Below are 21,112 nucleotides of genomic sequence, written 5' to 3'. Positions count from 1 at the left end.
AATCAATGATTTGACAACAACTATATCATCATAAATAGTGATGGTCCAAGTCAGGTTGAAAAGTTAGGAGCAGCTTCACACAGATACACAATTAAGTGAGACAAAAGGTCACGCTTTACCCAACCTATGAATTACAGTCTCAAGGGAAACTATGACAAGAGAGGTTGAACAATAATATGTATTCTCACCAAACAAATGAGTATGTTGGTATGGAGATAAAGCATGCAGGAGAAATTAGCTGTACTTACACAAAGCACTTTCAAATTAACAATTTCATTTGTCTCACATTCGGGTATTAATACAGTTTACAAAAGAGAGGAACACAGTAAACTGAGAAGCATTGACCGCTCAGACACGCCTGACATGGGGAAGACTTTGCCATTATTCCTGCTACTCACCATTCCTCAACATAGTTGAGGAAGTAATGATGCTGTCTCTCTGCGCAGCTCCCATAGCAAGGCTCCATGAAATTCACAAACTTCTCTGGTCGCTTCTCTTCCTTTTTCTGTAAGGCCAACATTGATAATTTACCTTCCAGTGCAGAAATCAAGCAATGTCTCACAAACACGACTGCATCAAGGTACAGCAGTAACTGTCATACACTTCAAGAGAGAACAGGCATCATGAGACTGCTTGAAAAACAAAGAAAACAAACCAAACCTCTCCTCCAGAAGATAAAGGGGCAAGAAAGAGGTTACCAGGGAGTTTAGATCTCACAATGACCCCCTCCAGCAACGAATAACCTGATACTAAATAAGAGCACATCATCAGCCCTAAAAAACTCCCTAACCTAAACAAAAAACAAACATATTGGGACTGTATCACGTAAGGTTTTCTTCCCAAGTGTTTACTTCAGAGGCTAAAAGCCTTCATGCTATAATTTGATCTTGGCAGAGAACAGGTTACTGACTGGTTTTCAAGTGGATACTACTTCCTCCACTCAATCCCCCCAACACCATGATTTACAGCAGTACCAAACTCAAAGTCTACATGATGCCAATGTAAATAATAAAAGCAACTTGTTTATTGCTTGTTTTTGACTTGTTTATTACAATAAACGTTTCTGTCACCTTGATTTGCTGGCACTTACAGGCAATATGGCTATAACCACTTCTGGAGGTGTTTCCAGTGTCCCATCGGCGGCTGCATACACAATAGTAAAGACGTACGTGCCGATCCACAGTACATCCAAAACTGAAAGAGAAGGAAACAAACACGATACTTCCTCATATCTTGATTTTAACTATGCACAGCACACAAAAGTAAACGACAAAGAAAGAAAGAAAGAACCACTAAACTACCTATATAAAGAATTCCAATGATCTGTCTGCAGAACATCAATCTTACTGGGGGACAAACTATTTGATTCCAGCAATTTCAAGCACAAACCAAAAGAATATATTGATTTGCTTGACAGTATCACAGACAAGACGACGCCAGTGTTTCCAAACATGGATGATGTTTTGGCACATCCAAATGAAGTGTTTCTGCTTTTCTAAACTTACTGCTTTGACATTTTATTGAAGAGTCAAAATTACAAGATTAAACCCACACAAAATATGCGAATAGGATTTATATCCAGAAATCTTCATGCTAAAGGGAGATTACTTGTGACAGTACTGTCTATCACATCGCTGAGCAAAAAACAGCTTTTAAAAGGCATATTTAAAGCATACTGCAAACAGACAAGGACTCTGGCCCACTGGTAACTTTTCTACACAACTCAGAGACAAAGCATATAATTATTTTTTTCCAAATATTTAAAAATCACACTGTAATTACGTAATCAGTGCAGCATACAGCTGCTACAACTAAAAACAACATGAGGAGGAACGAGTAGAAATATTTTGAGAAAACAAGTTAAAAAGAAATAAAAATATGTACCTTTAACAGGATTGTCCGAGTCATAAAAGGGAGGACAAGGGATTACCTTCTTCTCCTGCAGATTCTGCAAATAAAACTACTTTTAAATACAAATAAAAAGCCGACAAACAAAGCTAACTGCAAGTTTTGCAGAAAGCCAGAGAACTGGTTTAGAGCAATTCACTCACTCTTTAATACTCACCAAGTGCCACTCTGAAATCATGACTTTTCAGTCACAGGTGCAAACCTTAAACTAAACCCAGCTCTGGTGTAAGACACTTTCATATTACCAAAGCAGCTGGGTAGTTTCTCACGGCTCATGCCATGCACCACCTGACCAAATTCCATAGTGTGCAATGCAAAGAAAATAAAGCACTTTGCAAAACAGTGATCAGACACCTTTCTAGCAACAATACTTACAGGCAGATACTGCACCACGGTGCCATTTTGCCTCCCTACAGCCAGTTGTTTTCCCTTTGGGCTCCAACACACTAAGCAAAAAAGAGAATTTCATTAGCACTAAGGAACTGGAGAGTTACAAGGCCCCACAAAGCAGGGCCAATAAATTAAAACTGTGTGGTTTTTTTCTCTGAATAAAAGCATGAACCTGAATTAAACAAACTAGGAGTCATCCAGTCACAGAGGAAGCAAGACTGCACAGATCAAAAACCAACAGATGCTTCCCTGGAAATGACAGTCAAGCCTGAGACACCACAAACCACAGGTGGGCACACTTGACTCTAATTCACAAGACTCAGCTCCTCCAATCAACTGGGAAAGAGCAGTTACATTGCAACACATTTTCCAAGTCTTAGGGAGTTTAAATCTCTCCTTTTTGTGATGAACTTTTTTTTTTTTTTAAGAAGTTTTCTCCCCAGACAAATAGCTTGTCTTTTTACAGCTATCAATCTGCTTCTGTTCTTCAGTGTCTGACGTTCTGTATGCTACCCGAGGCCGCGACTCACCAGATGTAACAGCCACGGAGGAAGGCAGCGTGGCGTACACTTTCACGGAGTCTGTGACCTGCAGGACAGAGATGCTGCCATCGGACAGGCAGATGGCCACCATGGCGGGACTAGCGGGGTTCCACTTCAGGTCACTGACCACTGCTGTGCTTCCCGAGTCCTTGGCTAGTTTGTGATAAGCAAATGCACGTTTCTGCTGTTTTGCCTGTCAGGAAAGACAAACACATGAGACAGTTGAAGCCAAGTTCTTCCAAAATCATAATCCAAAGCATTTTTGACCTTCCTATAAATTAATGCCTGATAAAAACAAGAAGCAGATTTTGATTTTACTGAATGAATCCTTTACAAGACACCTCTCGCAGAGAGACACAAAATCCCACCCAAGGTATACCTCTCCTCCTGCTGTAACTTGAAAAAAACAATAGAAAAAACCCACTTTGCATATGATTTACCTGATTTAAGAACGTGCGGACATCAAAAAATCCTATGAAGGAACCGATCTCACTGGACATCATACAGACAGACAGTGTCAGATTATCACAGCTCAGAGCCAGGTGCTGCACAGGAAACTTCGTGGGAACTACAGTACTCTGAACATTCTCCACTGAGAATACAAAGGAAAGGAAGATGGAATGAAGGGGACAAATTTAAACAGCAAGAACTGTTCTTGTAAAACAACACCATTAGAACGAGTTTATGCAAAATTCACCAGTCCTATTAACAGCAGCTGTCAAAGCTAACGTGGAAAAACTGAGTGACAGCAAACTCCATCTCCGCCAATACAGTCTCAAGAGTTGCCAGATTCCTAAGAACAGAAAATTCCTCTTTCCTTCCTCAGCAACCTGGAGGAAAAATAAGCGTGCAGATTTTTGGTTTTACTTATGCATGCACATAAATAGGTGGTACAGTTACTAAGGACAGTGAGAGCACGAAAACCATTCTGCACTTAGGTGTGTTCTGCACTTAGGTGGTGGAACAGCGATTGCTCTCCCTCCTGCCATTAAGTCAGAGTGGAGAACTCGGTGCGAGAGCTCTGTCCCTCCCTGCTGCATGCACAGGTTCACAGCTCAAAGAGTGGCTGCAAGAAAAGGGGAACACTGTTGAGTCAGGAAAAGTCAGCCACATCATATGGCCCTGAACTCAGGTGGCCAAACCTGAATGATCCTTGAACAGGGGCTAGCACAGAGCATCCCAGTGATGTGTTCCCAACACCCGTACTTCACTTCAGCTAGAGGTACAGCAAATATTATTCCTGCCTTCTCGCACAAGAAAACATGGTAATTTCAAATGCACAAAAGAGCACAACAAGGACTGTGTCACAGAAACCCATACAAAGCTGTCTCTGCAAAGACCATGAGATGTCCATGTGCCTTACCAATCTTATTGGGGTCTTCTCCCGGCTGGTTTTGCATGAGAAGATTTCTAGTGTGAAAGATCTGCAGGCTGGTTCCTCCACCAGCAAAGACCAGTCCGTATTTGTTAGACACTGCAAGGAGACTGGAGCGCTCTTTGGGAAGATCATCCGGAGCATCAAAGATGCGGACCTTCTTCAGTGCTCTGAACTGAAAATCCTGTCGTAAGAGAGTTGGGAGGTAGCTGTACATATGCTGGCAAAGAGGAATACTTTACTTCAATTTCTCCAAGACAGTAAGTCGAAGAGCCTCTCCATGAGAGCTGCAAAACACGTGCCAAGGCAGAACCCACACCCATGCCGTCTCTGGACATCCCATCACATTTTTGGTCTCATCTAAGAAAGACTGAGATGACACCACATTTTTAACATTAACTGAATCTCTCTTCTACCCAGTGCCTATGTTCATAAAACCCGCAGGAGTTAAATCTGTCCAGGACATCTAACCCTCTCAGAAACATATCAAGTCAACAGATATAGAAGAAAAAAGAGAAGAAAACAAAGCAGAGATACAACACAACTGAACAAAACTTGTTGCTGCAAAGCTACAAAGCACACATCTGCTTAGATGTATCTTTGTTTGCTACTGTGGTTTGTGACACACAGAACAGATACAGTTATACCTTCCACCCACCCCTAGTAATTACTTCATACAATTAGACTTGTTTATTCCATTCGTTTCCCTCATAATTTATGTTGTCCTTTTGTAAGAGGAGGAAGAGAAAAGCAGAGGGAGAGATAAGAACTCCAGAAAAAACACAAACTGAGTTAAGAAACAGCAGTTGCACTATTACCACTCAAAACCTGAGGCTCCCCTGAGGAATGAGTCTCTCTTCCCAAGGTGCCAATCCTTGAATGCAGCACTGGGTCTAATGCCAGTAATTCAAGTCAACCATCTGAGTTTTGTTTCCAAATTATTGCCAAAGCACTGAGTAAGTACATTCCTGCAACCTGAGGAGGCTGCAGGAACTCAGAAACTTCTGCAAAACAAACAGCCTAACTCTTTTGTTTTTGAAGGTGCCTGAGCAGAAAGCAGCTGCCCAAAGATCCACACAGGCTTCAGGAATCCGTCCCGCCACATCCCTGCTTGTACAGCCTCACAGTTACACTCCAGAAAACACAACGAGAGGGTAAGCTGGCACCACACAGCAAGACTCCCGTTTACACTGCACATAACCACACACGCTGCGCCTAAAAGCAGGAGACGCCCAGCACAGGGCACGCTGACAGGAGGACTTTGAAACACACCACTCCTCTCCCAAAACAAGGTTCCTCCAACTCTCACTTTCTGTTTCTCCTCCTCCAAGTGTTGCCGAGAATCCCCCGCCACCACCGGCCACGCCAGCCCCTGCCTCTTCCACTCCACAGCCTGGCCCCAGACGCTGCTGACAAGCCCTCAAGTGCTCCACAACCCCTGCCGGGACGCCTCAAAGGGCCCACACGATGACCCGAGCCAACACCACCGCCCCACGCCAGCCTACGAGCCCCACGGCCCACCCACGCGGCTCCCGCAGCCTATCCGCCCCCCTCAGCCGAGGCCGGGCCCTCCGCAGGCCCCGCTCCCCTCACGACCCCCCCACGGCCTGTCGCCCCCGCTCCGGGCCCGTGCGAACGCCCCCGGCCCGAGCCGACCCGCATGCCAACTCCCCCGCCGCCCGAGCCAACACCCCCACAGCCCGCCCACTCTTCCCCTGCCCCTCACCTTCATCTCCCGCTCCGGGATCACGTCCATGTCGTCCCCCATGGCACCGCCGGCAGCCCCCAGGCCCTCAGCCGCCACCGCTCTGCGCGCAGCCACTAAACCCCGGCGCGCCCGCCACGGCGCTCGCTTCCGCTTCCGGCGGGGCCGCTCTAGCCGCAGCTCTCGATGGTCCGCAGCGACGGGAGTCCTCCAGCGGGCCTCGCTCCGTCGCGGCTGCGGCGGCGCTCGGCGGCCGCGGGTGCCGGGGGCTGACGGCCGGGAGCGCGAACGGCGGCGCTGTGTTTAATAAACCCTTTTTTTTTCCTTCTGCTCGGAGGTGCGGCCCTTCTGCGGCCAGAGGAGATCGGCCCATGGCGCCGCCCGGGGGGACAGACCCCGCTGGGGCGGCCGCGGCTGCCGGAGGGCTGGGGCCGGTGCTGCCACCTGCGCCCCGTCCGTCGGCCCGGGGTAAGGGCTTTCCATGCTTTTCCCACAGCAGAGGGGCAGTGTTGCTGCAGCTCTAAGCAAATCCCGCGCCTTTGGTGGAGCAACGAAACTGGTGAAGGGTTTAGAGAACTTGTCCTATGAGGAGCGGCTGAGGGAGCTGGGACTGGTCAGTCTGGAGAAGAGGAGGCTCAGGGGGGACCTTCTCGCTCTCTACAATTACCTGAAGGGAAGTTGTAGGGAGATGGGGGTCGGTCTCTTCTCCCACGTTATGAATGACAGGATGAGAGGGAATGGCCTCAAGTTACACCACGGGAAATTTAGGTTAGATATCAGGAAAAATTTCTTTACAGAGGGTTGTGAAGTATTGGAACAGGCTGCCCAGGGAGGCGGTGGAGTCCCCATCCCTGGAGGTGTTTAAAAACCGTGTGGCTTTGGTGTTGAGGAACATGGTTTAGGGACCCTGACAGTGCAGGGTGAACGGTTGGACTTGATGATCTTGAGGGTCTCTTTCAACCAAATGATTCTCTGACTGCAGTGGGAGCACACGCTCCAACGCTCAGGGTCAGTCCCTGTGCACCTATGTTATGTGCAGCCAGGCTGGAAAGGTGGGAGCTGTGGGAGGGGGGAGAGCCCTGCTGTGCGCCAGGGCCCCACAAAACCTGCACAAGTTCTTCCAGTCACAGCAGGACTCAAGTTCCTTTTCTTGCTCCCTCCTGCCTCCAGTTCAGGGGGGTTCAGCCCACAGTCGAAGTGCCAGCACAGAGAGTGCATCGCTTCAGCACTAGCCCTGTGGTGACGAGGACACTGAGAAAGGCTGTTCTCAGCTCCAGCAGGTTGTGCTGCTCTTCTCCAGGACCAGAAGGACACGGATTTACACAGAGACAAAAGCAGCGATGGCTTTGGGCAGTGACTTGAACTGTGGCAAACCACATCCAAATTTCCATTGTGCAATACACTCCCTTTATTTTGTAACTGAACAACAGCTTTTAACACACATAGCCCAGAAAAGCAGGTGCGTTCCCAGAGGCTAACAGGCAGCAGAAAGACACAGGGCTGTGATCTAAGGACAGTTCTGTCCTTTTGAGGGAGACATGGAAGAAGTATACCCAGACATTCCCCCAGGAAGCCTGGTCCCCATTTTGATAACACATCAGACAAGAACCTGAGGCAATTGCTTCAAGAGCAGGGAGGATAAAAAAAAGAAATACGCTTTCAAGAGAAACATTGCAAGTGTCTGCTCTTGATAAACAAGTTATTCCTTAAAACAAGCACCACCACCTGCTTGCTTTCAGTAAGTAAAAAAAAAAAACCCACACCAGTTTTCAGGAATGCATTTCATAACAGAAACTCCATGGCATTCAGTCAGTCAGATCAAGACAGTCCAAACCTATCTCTAGGATCTATTTAAGGGTTTATATTAACAGACTTGGAAACAAGCTCACTTAATCTGTAACCAATCATATGGACCAAGCTTCAGAGGAGCTAAACTAAACACACTGACACACAGTGTAGCTTCAGAAGATTTATTTTCAGTCCTTAAAGTAGACTGGTGCTGCTTCTGCTCATAATTTTTTCTCACCATTACAGTTTCAGCTTTCATGCAAACAGTAGTGAGAATGTTGTTGGGGTTTTTTTTATTTAAAAGTGCAGCCTTTGGCAGGAACAATCAGCCTAGTGGAGTTAATCATCTGTATTTCCTTTTAAAAATGTATTTATTAAACCATGATTTTTAAAAAAAAAAAGTTAAAAGCTGCCAAGAACATTTAAGAAAAGAGTAGGAAAAGGGCAAAGAGCAAACATCTGGCTCCAGAAATTGTGTCTAGAGCAAGAATCACTGCAGTAACCAGAGCGTGGATAGCACAGTCCCAGCTACATCTGGATCCCAGCTCATACTCCACACTTACAGCCGTTCTCATTTTGCAGACTTGAGGGTTTATCCATCAGGGAAACGTACGGGGATAGCCCCAGGGGACCAGGCTGACACATACAGGGAGGGCTGCAAAATCAGAGGGACAGAGCAGCTGCACAAGGACAGATCCTCATCAGCAATTGCTCTGGCAGGGCTCACAGTTTAGCTTCCTTTCACCTGAAGGTTTAATTCCCCCAAGCCTTCCTGAGGGGCTACGAAGGCGTAACAGCAGGCTAGTTTCTACACTCAGTGGACAGGATGAACCACCACCTGTTCAGAAGTTATGCTCCTGATCAGATCCAAGTAAAGATTTACCAGGAAGGAGGCCTCTAAGGTAGCTTTAATCATCCTCACTTGCAGTGGCTGGTGTTGAACCCACCTCACGGAGAGCTGCTGTCCCTGCAGTCAGCCACACTCACCTCCAGTGCCCATGGACCTTCCCACGCTCACCTACCATGCGACTAGGCCACAGAGAGGTGGGACCTGACTTGTGCTTGGTGAGGTCAGAGGGGGAAGAATGAGTCCGAAGCCAGGAAGAGTAGGATGGAGCAGAGAAGGCACTTATTTCTTTGCATCCATGAAGCTGCTGTCAGAGAAGCACTCAACGTCTGGCAGCAAGGCCCTTTAGGAACCTGTTGTGACAAGCACACTTTGAATCCGTACACTGGGAGAAAAGTAGCTCCTTGAGAAATGCAGGAAGGGCAGAGGAAAGAGTAAGATCACAGGATTTTTTTGTTTTGTTTTGGTCTCACATTACACTTGGTGCTACAGCTTCTGTCTAACAGATCAACTTGGCTAAGGGATGCAGCAGAAAGACGTGAGCTGGGGTCTCCAGCTTCCCTTGCTGTTCCTCTAAGGCAGGTTAGTTGAAAACTAGGACTGTCCACAGTAAAGAGTAACAAAGCACAGGTAACCTGTTACAGACCAGCAAAGCAAACAGTGCCAGTTTTTCAGCCTGGCCTCTTCAAGGGAGGCTGGCTATGTCTCTCTCTGGAGGTGGACCAGAAGGTTTTGGGTTGCTTTCATTGGCTTTTCCTTCAAACATCATGACCCTGCAAAACACAACAGAAAATACCAATGAAAGAAGCAGGTGCATCTTTACCCATCATTGGGGGTGGGATTATCTTCCCTGCTGAAAAATAGCATCTGCCTCCTACACAAAGGGCATCCAATAATTAGCAGAGGGAAGAAAGCCGACAGAGGACAGTGCTGCCAGCCTGGCAGGCAGCTTTGCTTTTCCAGCAGCTGCCAGGAGTGGGTTCCCAAAGCCTCTGCTGGTTTTCCTTTCAGAGCCCAGAGGATTAGCACGTTTTATTTAGACAGCCACTTCCGAAATCCCCTGGGCACACACTGCACGCCAAGTTCTGCTGCTGCATAAAAGCAAACACCGTCCCTGGCCCACCTTGTACATAGCCACGCAGCAGAACATTCAAAAGCCAACGAGCAAGCAACAGCAATTACAGCCAGGGAAGAGGGCAGACAAGGAGCAAGGCACTGGCTAGAAGAATCTCAAGCATTTTGCAACCACCAGCACTGTCTTTCTCCCTGAGGACTGCAGCTACGCTGGGAATGCCAGCTGCCACGCTGGATCAAAGGACTGCACTGCTCTTGGGACAAGTTTTACATTTCTGCTCCTGCTCTAAACAGAGTCCAACAGACAATGGGGCGTCTGTTAGCAAAAGAAGGGACCCATCTGTGCAAGCTGCTACAGTTGGAAGGAAGGAAGGATGGAAGATACAGGACAGGCTGCAGGCTCAGCCCACTTCCATGGAGAAAGAAAGGAGAAGCAGGGGTGTCAGAAGTCTGTGCGTGCTTGGAAGAGAAGCATCCCAACATCCAGATGCAGGGCACTCAGTAGGGAGAGAAGAGACTTGTCACCAGCAAGCACATACGGGCTGAGGGACCACGTGAGAGATGGGAGCAAGATCCTTCCTCCCAAACCTGCCATGAAAGCTGGCTGTGTTTCTAAAGCTGCCTCTAGAAAGGGGCAAGGGGGATGGAGAGGAGCAGCTCCTATTCAGGGTGGTTACAGACACAAAAGCAGGGCCAGCCTCTGTGGCGGTGAAAGGAAAAGCCAGGCTTCAAAGAGGGGGGAGATGGAGCCAAGCAAGTGTTCAGAAGCCATTTGTTACAGCAGGACTTTCAGAGCCCTGTCAAGAGGGCAGAGGGGGCCGTGGGAGGCTAGTGTTGGCAGCCTGTACCACAGAAAACCTCTCCCAGTACAAGCCAGCTGTTTCAAGCATGTGTCCCACCTCCATCTACTGCCCAACCTCTCCACAATCTCCACATCCTGCGGGAAATAGGAGCCAGCACTGCTGGCTGCTGGTGCGGGCAGGACCCTCATTCACTGCGGAAGTCCTGCCACCGTTCACAGGAGAAGCCCGAGTCTCCAAAGCCAGCAGGAGCCACAGGGAAGAGACGGGAAGAAGTCCCACAGTGCTGAGTGCCGGCACACCCTCGGGAAAGGAGGATCACTCTGGACGAAGCACGTAGGAGGAAGCCTGTGCTAATGCACAGCGGGCGGCTCTGCTGTGAGTGCTCACCACTGCTCAGCCCAGACATGGATTTTTCCACCCTCTCATGTCCCTCTGCAACCCCCCTTCACTCGTCTCCCCTCCACAGGCACCAAACATGCACAGCTCCATCTCCGCCAGGCAGAACAGTTTCTGCTTCCCAGCTGCCCCCCACCAGCTCAGGTCCTGTGTCTCCCCCACTCCCTCCCAGGGACACTCACAGTTTAAGCACAGCAGAGCGTTTCCCGAGCATCACGTTGACAAAGTCCTGGTACGAGATGGTCTCGCTGACCCCTCCAGTCACCTCAGAGATCATCTTCTTCAGTTCTAGGTGGGTCTTGGGAGCCCCCAACTTCTCCATCATCCTTTTGACAGACATCAAATCTGCAAGAGCAAGGCAATCGGTGCTGTCAAGAGGTGACCACACTGAGCACAGACCAACCCTAGGGACACAGGTATGAGTTCCCACCTCACAACACCTCAGTGGCAGACTCCAGAGCTGACAGCGTTAAGCTGTTGCTGAAAGCCAAGAGAAGCCTTCCAGCACAGTCCGCTGCTGAACTGCCCGGTACAGAGCATTGCTTCCCATTTGTGCAGCTCAGGATAAAAGCACCGCACACGCAGAAGAGCGACGACCCTCCAAGTGCTCCAGAGACACATGGGGACATTGCTCTCTAGCTCAGAGTGTGGTGCCAAGAGTCACAAGGATGGGAAGGAGGGAAGCAACGCTAGGGTTAAAGCTGGAGACGAACAGGCGGTGGGGAGCGGGTGCCCCTGCCCATCGCCACAGGCCACTTCCTTCCATTGCTCTGCTGCCCGCTGAGACCTGCAGCCTCTTCCCTCCCGGAAACAGCAGCGCAGCACAGCCCTGCGTCAGGCTCCAGCTCCCCACAGGCTTCACTTCAGCTCCAGGAACGGTGGAGGAGGGGAACGAGGCAACAGCCTCCTGGAAGGGCACAGCATTCGAACGATTACGCTTTAATGTCAGCTCCAGGCCTGCAGAAGGTTGGATCTTTACGAAACTGGTGCTTTCTGGGCCCAAACCAGGGCGGCTCAGCTGAGCCAGACTCACATCCAAGTCTCTGCTTCCCTCCACTCTGCTCCCCTCCCAGCAAAGCAAAGAGCTGCTCTGCACTAGAAGTGCTCATGGTGTTACACAGCTTCTGCCCCAAGTCAGGCAAAACCCAGGATCATCCAAAGCCCTGCAGCTTCCCAGCTCTGGAAACGCTGGGGGAATTGAAAAGGTGGCCGCAGTGGAGAAAAAGGGAGAAGAAAAAAAAAGCATTTAGAGCAGAAAGAAGTGGCTAAGCAGGAGAAGAATAGGACTGAGAAGAGTTTAGATCTTGAAGCCAGTGAGGAGAGACTGAAAAAGCTGAGAGGTGGGGACTGGAGAGCCAAGGAAGGCTCTGGCTGGCAATCAAGATCCACGCAAGGCTGGACATGGGAAAAGTCCGCAGGTTTTCCTCTTCAGCAACACGGGTGCAGAAGGAAGCAGCAGATACAGCAGCAGACACCGCCTCAGCAGGCTCTTGCTTTTCCAGCCCAGCACCAGCATCCCCGAGTCACTCACCGATCTCGCCTTGGTTGTTCAGGTCAAACTCCATGTACTTCTCTGGAAAAGACACAGAAGCAAGTTAGCAGACACCAGAGCAGGTGGTATGCAGGGCTTCGGAGCACTGTCTGCTTAGGGCAATGAAATATAAAATCTGGGGATGAAATTGATATACTGCCGAATGCAAACAGTTCTGAGAGGGAGACCATCTCAAACCTGGTTTCAGCACCCTTATCTCAATTCCAGGACTGTAGCGTTAAGTGCTCTTTAATTGTGGCTGCTTTTCATTTAAGCTGAAGGAAAACACTGGCACGAGAACAAGGTATCAGCTAGCCATGAATAGCATTAAAAAGTTTCCAGCCAGAAAAACAAAGCTCTGGAACAACCTCCCAGAAGGAGTAGCAAGGAAAACAAAACCCCGAGCACTCCCAAGATGAAGCTTGATCGGATTAGGAGGGGAATTAAATGACGTAGTTGCCTGCAAGAGCAAGGGACAGACTACAGTCCTCCCAGTGCTGCGCTGCACTCCCAGAGCAGCACCTGCCAGCAGAGATGCTCAAGGACCACATCAAGAGGGCAAAGACAAGAACATGCCTAGGAGCAGTGACACTGGAGCAGGCTGTTTGCCCTTCCAGCCTGCTGTCAAACATCTCTGGATCAGGCAACCCCAGCATCCTCATAGAAAGGCAGAGCCTGCTCAAAGTCTGGTTAGCTTTGCAGGACAAAAGCTGGTCACTTGAACACTAATTGGAGTTAGGAAAAAAAAAAATAAAAAAAAAATCAGGATTTCAGTCCTGTGCTGCTTCTGACCTTTGGAGTGGCACACCTGTGCTTCCTAAGCCCCCACTCCCTTGCTAGCTGTTCCCCATTTAGGCTTTAAGCTCTTCAGGAAAGGATTTGTCTGTCTTACAGACCATGCAGCTCCTAGCGCTGCAGGGGGTCCCCCATCATCTCAGTTCTGCTAAATGAGAGGAGCAAGATGCCTGCTGTCACCATCCATCCACGCTGAGCTGGAGAAATCTCCGCTTGCCCTGCACTCCCTCCCCAGAACAGCCTCAGAGGACTCAAATGAAGTCAGAGCTCCCAGGCTGCTCCTTTCCCCAAAGGGAAAAGACCTTTTGCCTCTGCTCCAGGGCCACCAGCAAGCAGAGGAGCGTGAACAGAGAAGCAGCAGGCTAATTTAAGGAGCCAAACAGAACTGGGGATATTTCCCACATCAGAGCCTTCCCAGGACCTGTGCTTCTGAAGGGAAGTGCTGGGATAACTGGGCTGATGGGCAGCTTCAGGCAGGAGGCAGAGGAATGGCTTGACACATCTTCACCTGGGTCTCAGCTGGTGGATTACTGCTGTTGTGAGCTGAGCAGGACAGACCCACAGGAACACCATGTACAAACCAAAGCTTTTCATGCTTCAGGCAGGAATAAACATCTTCCTTCAGGCATCAAGCAACCGATCCAGACAAAATTGGGGCTGTTCACATGTGCTTAGGGGCCAAAGCGATGCTTGATGCAGAACTGGCTCTCCTCATAATGACCTTGTGCAAACAAACTGCCACCTCCCTGGGCAGGGGTCAGGCACCCCAGCACGCACTCGGGGACACAAACCCTGCTCGGCCGTGTCCGTGCACAGCACATGTTTTCTTTTCTCCTCAGCTGACACTTGCCAAAAGCACAGAGAACAGAGACGGCTTTGCAGCACCACACTCCGAGCCCTGGCTCGCACATGCGTCTTTCCCTCCCATCCCAGCTGCGGGGACGTGGTGGTGCGAAACCGCCCGCGGTCCCTCCCTTCCCAAATGCATTTACACAAATGTGGGGAAGGGTGGTGGGAAGGACGGCAGAGAAGAAACACTCCCCCCATCATCACACAATGAGTCGATTGTTGGAAGAGCTGGGGAGGCGTTGGAGAGCAGGACAGGCCACGAAGGCAAACTCACGAGGCAGCCGGAGGAGATGCCAAGGGCTCTCGTTACAGGGAATTCTGCGCCTGTGACCTACAATTGCCATGTTTGAAGAGCCCCGATTGTGATAGGAAAAATAATGCGGGGCTGCAGCCAAAAGCCAAAGCCATACAAAAGGCAACAGAAAAAGAACGGGGAGCACAGGAGGCTCCTCTGTCCCCAGCAGGGTAAGGGATCACAAAACCCCAGCCAGCTTCTTCCATGCTGGGTTGCAAAGCCAAAATTCAAAGGGAAATTGCAGACAATGCCTGAAAGGGAAGCAAGGTCAGGTTTTATTTGGTTAGTGCCAGGCTGAGGACAAACCTTGAGGGCAGTGTGACGCAGAAGCCATGTTTTCTCAACTGCCTTCAGCCACTGATTGGAAAAAAGGTGGATGCACCCAGAACAGCCCTGCCAAATCTTGTCCTGTAACTGGTTTGAGGACAAGCTCCAGAGGACCTCAGGCTTTTGAGCTGTTTCTGTATCCCCCATCCCAGCAAATGGCCCAAACCTAAGCCCCAGATCTGCTGACCCACTGGAGTCAGGCTTCGGCCAGGACTAGGGACACATTACTGCTGTTGCCTCCAGTACCAAGAGGCTCAGGAGGACCAGATCAGACTGAAGAAACTTTTAAAATGACAAAGTCCCCAACTCCTTCAGGAAGCCGCTGAGACTTCTGCTCTGTGGGCAGGAAGACCTCCTACGCACTGAAAAAAAAAAAAAAAAAAGAGTCCAGCTACTGCATCGTCCATTATACCAGCTAGCTTGTCTAGGTATCTAGACAGAAACCCTCCTCCTTTGCTGCTCCCCGGGGTTTTGCCCACACAGCAGATTTCGCAGTAATAGCAGCCGCCGGGGAGGATGTCTGCAGGGTGACATGTCCCTGCCCTGCGAGAGCAAGTGGGGGAAGCACAAAGGCTCACATGGGAAAATCACATCTCTGGGAGTTTCACAAGCAAGGCGGCATCCACCCCAGCTCCGTCACTTGTATTTGGCAGAGAATCTCAGGCTGGTAAGATCCAAGTGTTGAGGAAAATAATCTGTTCAGAGCAAATAGTCAGGCTGAAAGGACACGAAACCCTCCAGTTCTCACCTTTGAACACTGCCAACTTCTCCTCCAGATCTTCTTCATCACTGAACTTTGGGTCACAGAGAAATTCCTAAAGCAGAAAAAAAAAAAAGAGTATCCCCAAGGTTAAAGATATAAAGGAAAACATGTTGGAGGGCATGTGCGAATGCAGTTACTCAGAAGACCTACGCAATTCCCAGAGAGCCACATCTGAGCAGTAGTGCCAGGAGGCTTGAATCCTTCTACACCTTGTCATTAACATTCCAGTGCAAGGGGAATGCCTCTGGTGTCTTGGATTTTCCACCAACAGCTCGAGGGAGGACTGGACCCCATGTGCCTTTGGAATAACTGCACGAAACCCCCTCTTCTTGCTCACCCAAGGTTTCAGCTCCTCCCCATCTCTGCTTAAGCACACACAGCATGTGGATGAGGCACCTATTCCCAGCAAGGGCTCCTATTCCTTACAAAAAGCACTCTGATCTCAGATTTCAAACTCTTGGATAACTGAGGGCTAGCAAATAGAATAGGCAAAGTTTGCAGGACACCATGCACCAAGAGAGGACAGGTATTTTGAAGGAAGGAACAGGCTCTCACTCTCTCAAAGTGCCTATCTGTTTTTCCCCCTACCCTGCTCAGGCTGGCGAGGAAATCCTGGGTCAGTTCTGGTCACTTGTCCCTAGCCTCACCTCAAAAGCCTTCAGGGTACCGCAGAGAACAGACCACGACTTGCACAGCCAGCTCTACCACTATGCCCTGCCAGCAACAGCCCCTGCAGCTGCGAGCAGCAGGGTCTTGCTCCTCTCTCAACCCTCCCACACCTCCAGCAAGCCCAGCACAAGCTTAGTGACTCGATCTGTGTTCGGCCACAACATCATCGCATTCTTCAGCAAAGAAATCATTAACATCTGCACAGCTTACGCATGGCCTGTCCAGGATAAAACCCCTCCGGGGGTTAAAGTGGACAGAGGGCTGAGGCTGTTCCCTACTCTGGGCATGTGAGCATGGATAAGTGGTGAGGAGCACAAGGGAGTCAGGAGTGGGTCTCCAAGAGACTAGGATCTCTGGCACTGGTAGTACTGGGGCAGCATCATTTGTGATTTATGAGACACTCCCACCCCAAAGAAGCCCCATCTGCAGACACTAGGGCATCAGCACTGCGGGAGGTCCAACAGCCATCAGTAACCCAAACACCCTCCAGCATCCAGAGCACATTCTTAATTCTTCCAGAAGGAAGACTAAACCCAGCTGTCCCCAGGTGTGACGAGCTGCTGGGCCAGCTCCAGCAGCACTGCAGCCCCAAGCTGATGCCTGGCTCGTGCTGGCATGGAGCCAGCCCCATCCTTCTGTGTTCGACCGCTGCCTGCCACCCTGACCCTGCAGCACGTGCTCCAGGTCCCTCCAGCCCACACGCCTGGAGTCGCTCCCTCCTTCCTCATTGGGACAGCAGAGTCGGGATCTGCCCAGGGAGTCCAGCTGCCTCAAACCTTCACTGCCAGTTAGCCACTGCTCTGGCAAGTCCTTTCTGTGCAGCTACACCAAGGTTTTGTAGGGAACCCACTAGGACAGAAGTGACTGCCACCCCCTCCTCCCTTCTCACACGCTCCAGATGGGACACCAGAGACCATGCCCCCTAAACCAGCGTGACACAGACTTCCCTAATCACCATGGACACCAACTCAAATCGAGAACTGTGGTGAAAAGCAATGTTCCCAGTTCCTTCTTTCACTCTCCTTTGCCAACTCAATTTCATTTATCTCAGTTATTTCTACCCAGGGGTATCATGTGCCAGCCTGACACAAAGGGCCCAATTCAGCTTTGAGACCTGGGCTCAGCCAGCAGCACAAGCCACCAGAGAGCAGAGTCGTGTTACCTACTGCCATTGACACCAAACAGCCTCTGCAGGAAAAACTCACCAAACATCACTGAGAACCAAAACAGGGCCAGAGCATCTCCTGGCCACCAGGTCACCACATCTTTCCTGTCCTGCAAGAGCAGCAGACAGCTCCCACCTACCAGCAAGACAGGGTACGTGAGAGCAGAGCGCAGTATTTCTCCAGGAGCAAGAAAAAGCACAGAAAAGGTGAAGGCTTAAAGGAATGCTACCTCCACCCAAGACAGCTGAGGGACATGTGCCCAGGGGACCAACAGCCCCTGGCAGCATGGTAGGAGAGCAAGATGGGTGACGCTGGACACACACCTAGCACCCAGGCCCCTTGCATTTCAACTGGAGGGGGACAGGACAGCCCACCAACACCACAGCTCCGCTCCAGACCAAAGGAAGCAACAGGGGAGCATATTTCAAAGGCATTCCACCCTCCACATTGTATGCAAGCCGGGCTGTGACTTCGATAAGGCGAATGCTCACAATAGCACACAGGAATTCAGTCCCCAGGGCCAGTGACTCAGACACAGCCCGAGTGGCTGAAGTTCCTCCTAGAGCCCTTTGCTAAAGCTCCCATTTTAAGGGACATGTTCTATTAATAAGAACTGCTTAATAAGCCCCAGCCTCTCCCCTGAACAGCCTTTCTTGGGCACAGAGACTTTGCTAAGCCAATAAATTCACCCACACAAGTCCCAGCTACCTGCAAGACAACCTGAGCAAACCCAGATCCTTCCTTGCTCCCCAAAAAGGCGTCTCCAGCCAGCAGGCCAAGCTCTCCCTGGGCTGGTTAAGCACCTGACACCAGCCGCCCTGCATGCCGGGGCTGGGAAGGGGCTGAGGGATGCTCCTGCCTGCCCTGGGGGGGAACAGCAGGCACCTGCTCTCCGGCCCACTGAATTCCTTCCCCGCAGCCCAGCGCATTAGAGGGTAAAACTAGGTTGAAACTAATCTGTGCTGGATTAGACTTGCCACCTTGATGCACGAGGCTGAACAATGTGATTTGCTGTTCCTCAGGAAGAGGGAACAACCAAGAGGGGATCCCAGAGGAGCATTTCAGGCTGGAAGAGAGAATTCAATACTGGGACTCAGCTGTCCTTCAGCAGCACATGTGCACTCAGGACACTGCCTGCCAAAGACCCTTATTCCAGTGAGAGCTCTGGGGTAGAAACCAGCCAGGAAAACAGGGCTGGGAGGGAGCTAAGTGTTAGGATGAGACAATGAGATTAAGCGTGATAGGAATTTGTCCTGATAGGTTTTATTAGGAACACTTTACTGGTTTGCAGCCCTAGGGCTCTACAGGGCTTGGGAAACCCCCTCCCTGTCTGCGGCCACAGTATCTGGCCCAGGTTTATGTATCAGCTCTGTGTCAGAGGGAAGTGTGAGCTGCTGCGCTGCATGTCTGCTCACAACAAACCCCCCCACTGCCACCGTGCAGAGCTGGCAGCGAGCAAAGCGCAGCAGCGCAGGGTTTGCTGCCCAGAGCCACTGCGGTGCAACAGCTTCTCAGCATCCTCATCACTACCCATGCTATCTGCAGCTTGATTTACAGCTGCTCACATCCTCTCTCCTAGCACTGAGCCAACACACAGGGCAACAAGGACACGAACAAGGAGCTCCCACCTCCGTCAGGGGGAATTTATGTAGCTTGTTTCATTTTTGTTATCCAAATCTCACCAAAGAAAAAGCCTGCCAGAAGTGATGGCTACTTGGGGGAGAGATAAGAGCCCATCCCCTGCATGGGAGGAAGAAGAGCCCCCAGCCCTGGGGCACAGCAGTGTCCCGGAAAGCATGGCCTCCCAGACTCAGTCCTACAGCTCCTACCAGTTGAAGGATCACATACTCATCCTGTGCCCAAGGGATGCCGGAGGACAGCTCTACAGCAGCAGATGCTGCAGCAATTGGTGCAACACACTCCCTTCCTCCCCAATCCAAGGGTCAACACTGCCTGGGCTATGCAGGACACTTCAGGCCCCCCCACGCACGTCCTTGGCACTGGGTGTGTTACGCCTGCCTTCCAACAGCAGGTTTCAAAGGCTCCTCTTTAGCCAAGTGCTCTTATTCTACACCTTACTCCGCAGAACCTCCTGGTTTCTAATCATGTAATTCCTTCTCCAGTGACCTACGTAAACTTTGCCTCCGCTGTCTCACCCCTGCCTGGGGGAACATAGTGGCACTTTTAAGGGCCCAGTCAATGCAAGGGCAAGGCAAGGCCACTGTCCCTTCCAGGCTCTCACCTTACACAGCTCTTTGACTTCTCCACCTGTAACACCAAGGGGCCACCGGTTATATCAGCAAGTGACCACCAAACCCACCTGGAAATAACCCTAGAAATCTTGCTGTTGATTGTTTCATGGTTAAAACCTTCTTTTAACCCTCAGAACCGCTCTTGGCCAGGACGGATGCCAATGGAGCTGCCCCCGCAGCCCATGCCAAGCAAGAGACGGGGCAAGCCTGGAGCTGTGGGGAAGAGGACCTTGCCTGACCCCAGCACAAAGGGCACGCAGCCCAGTGTACTTTGCACTAATCCAGGAGCTGCCATTCCCCCTGCCCAAGGCTTGTGGGACGTCCAACCGTCCTGGGCTCCCCACCCACCCACCATAATTAAGAACTAGAAAGGCTCGAGTCAACTCTCCTGAGCAGCAGACACTCCACGCTCCTGGGAGGAGAGATGAAAGCACTCGATACAGCGGAGGGAAGGTTGAAGCCCTTTGGGAGAACAATAGCTCCTACTCCCGCTGCAGCACGTTCCCAAAGGGACTTTCACGGCAGCCGGCAGCTGGCCATCCACCGACACACGGCGGCCCGCCCCGAGGGCAGCACCACGGGCAGAGGGGATGGAGATCACCCCCTTCCCCCGCAGAACCACCGTCTGCCTCCTCCAGCTAGATTATTTCCCTCCGAGGGGGACACAGCTCCACCTGCACCTGCCTTCTCTCCCCCGCCCGGTTCCGCCGCAGCCCCCATCCCCGCCGGGCGTCGGGTCAGCCCCAGCGCGGCCGCCCCCGCCCCCGTCCCCATCCCGCACCGCCACCCCTGGGAGCCCGCCCGCCCCGTCGCCGCGGGGCTGCCCCCGCAAAGCCCGGGTCTGGTCGGGGGAGGGGGGCGGCCCCAGCCCCACCTTGTTGATCTCCTCCAGCCGCCCGTCCTGCGGGGCCCGCCGCAGCCCCCCGCCGCTCGGCCGGCGCGGAGCCGCCATCTCACAGAGCCGCCCCGCGCCCGCCGCCGCCTTAAGTAGGGGCGGGCAGGGCAGGGCCGGGCCGGGCCGGGCCCTCCGCCCCCGCCGTTAACCCCTTCCCCGCCCCGCCGCCGAGAACGGGCGGCTGCCGGCGCCCGCACCGCTCCGGGCGGCTCTTTCTGGGGGGTGGCCCCAGCCTGGTGCCCGCGGGGTGCAGCCGCTCGCCAGGCTCTTGCTGGAGAGCTGCAAGGTCCAGAGCAAGGTGGGGAAGCAACGGAGCGGCAGCGGTGCCCGTCGGCTTCCAGCCGAGGCCCCGGCGGGAGGGACGCAGCGGGACGGGAAGAGACAGTCTCCGCCCGCCGCGCACGGCGGCTGCGGTCCCCGGGGCACCTCTGGGATCCGCTCCGGAGCCACCCCGGGGCAGGTGCACCCACCCAGCCCCCCTCGTATCGCCGCCTCGGAGCTCTCCGCTCGGGTACCGAGCCCTGATTCCGGTGGCCGGTTTGCAAGATGGTGTTTGGGAGCAGCTCCGTGGTGCGGTGAGGCACAACCGCTTGCTCGTCGGTGCTGGCCAAGCCCTGGAGCACGGACAGCAGGGACAGGCACCACCAACGTGACACATGTCCTGGCCAGGATTTAATGTGGGTGGCTGCAATCTCCTCCCACGCTCCCCCTGCGATCTCAGCTAGACACCTTTTTTTTTAAA

The 21,112-nt window shown here is 51.7% G+C and overlaps 2 protein-coding genes across 3 annotated transcripts in view; both read right to left on the bottom strand.

Moving 5' to 3' along the window:
* NUP214 (nucleoporin 214) overlaps window positions 1-6,022 on the bottom strand; it is a 44,458-nt gene extending 38,436 nt beyond the window's left edge. For both annotated transcript variants that reach the window (XM_086625057.1, XM_086625058.1), the window contains exons 1-8: window positions 5,942-6,022; window positions 4,204-4,399; window positions 3,281-3,432; window positions 2,829-3,033; window positions 2,284-2,354; window positions 1,885-1,948; window positions 1,091-1,194; window positions 399-505 (exon numbers count right to left, since the gene is read on the bottom strand). In XM_086625057.1, coding sequence (XP_086481183.1) covers window positions 399-505; window positions 1,091-1,194; window positions 1,885-1,948; window positions 2,284-2,354; window positions 2,829-3,033; window positions 3,281-3,432; window positions 4,204-4,399; window positions 5,942-5,983 — 941 coding nt within the window. In that variant the 5' untranslated portion in view covers window positions 5,984-6,022. The remainder of the gene's footprint in view (window positions 1-398; window positions 506-1,090; window positions 1,195-1,884; window positions 1,949-2,283; window positions 2,355-2,828; window positions 3,034-3,280; window positions 3,433-4,203; window positions 4,400-5,941) is intronic.
* A 1,868-nt stretch (window positions 6,023-7,890) lies between these two features.
* Window positions 7,891-20,427, bottom strand: AIF1L (allograft inflammatory factor 1 like). Its single transcript, XM_086625207.1, has 5 exons — window positions 20,350-20,427; window positions 15,374-15,440; window positions 12,360-12,401; window positions 11,011-11,173; window positions 7,891-9,328 (listed from the first exon to the last, which is right to left on the bottom strand). Exons 1-5 carry the CDS (start codon window positions 20,425-20,427, stop codon window positions 9,241-9,243), a joined length of 438 nt encoding a protein of 145 aa, XP_086481333.1. The 3' UTR covers window positions 7,891-9,240.
* Window positions 20,428-21,112: the final 685 nt, after the last annotated feature.

This window comes from Tauraco erythrolophus, chromosome 22, assembly GCF_009769465.1.
Source record: "Tauraco erythrolophus isolate bTauEry1 chromosome 22, bTauEry1.pri, whole genome shotgun sequence".
Classification (NCBI taxonomy): Eukaryota; Metazoa; Chordata; class Aves; order Musophagiformes; family Musophagidae; genus Tauraco; species Tauraco erythrolophus.
This window is presented reverse-complemented; position numbering and strand designations above follow the sequence as displayed.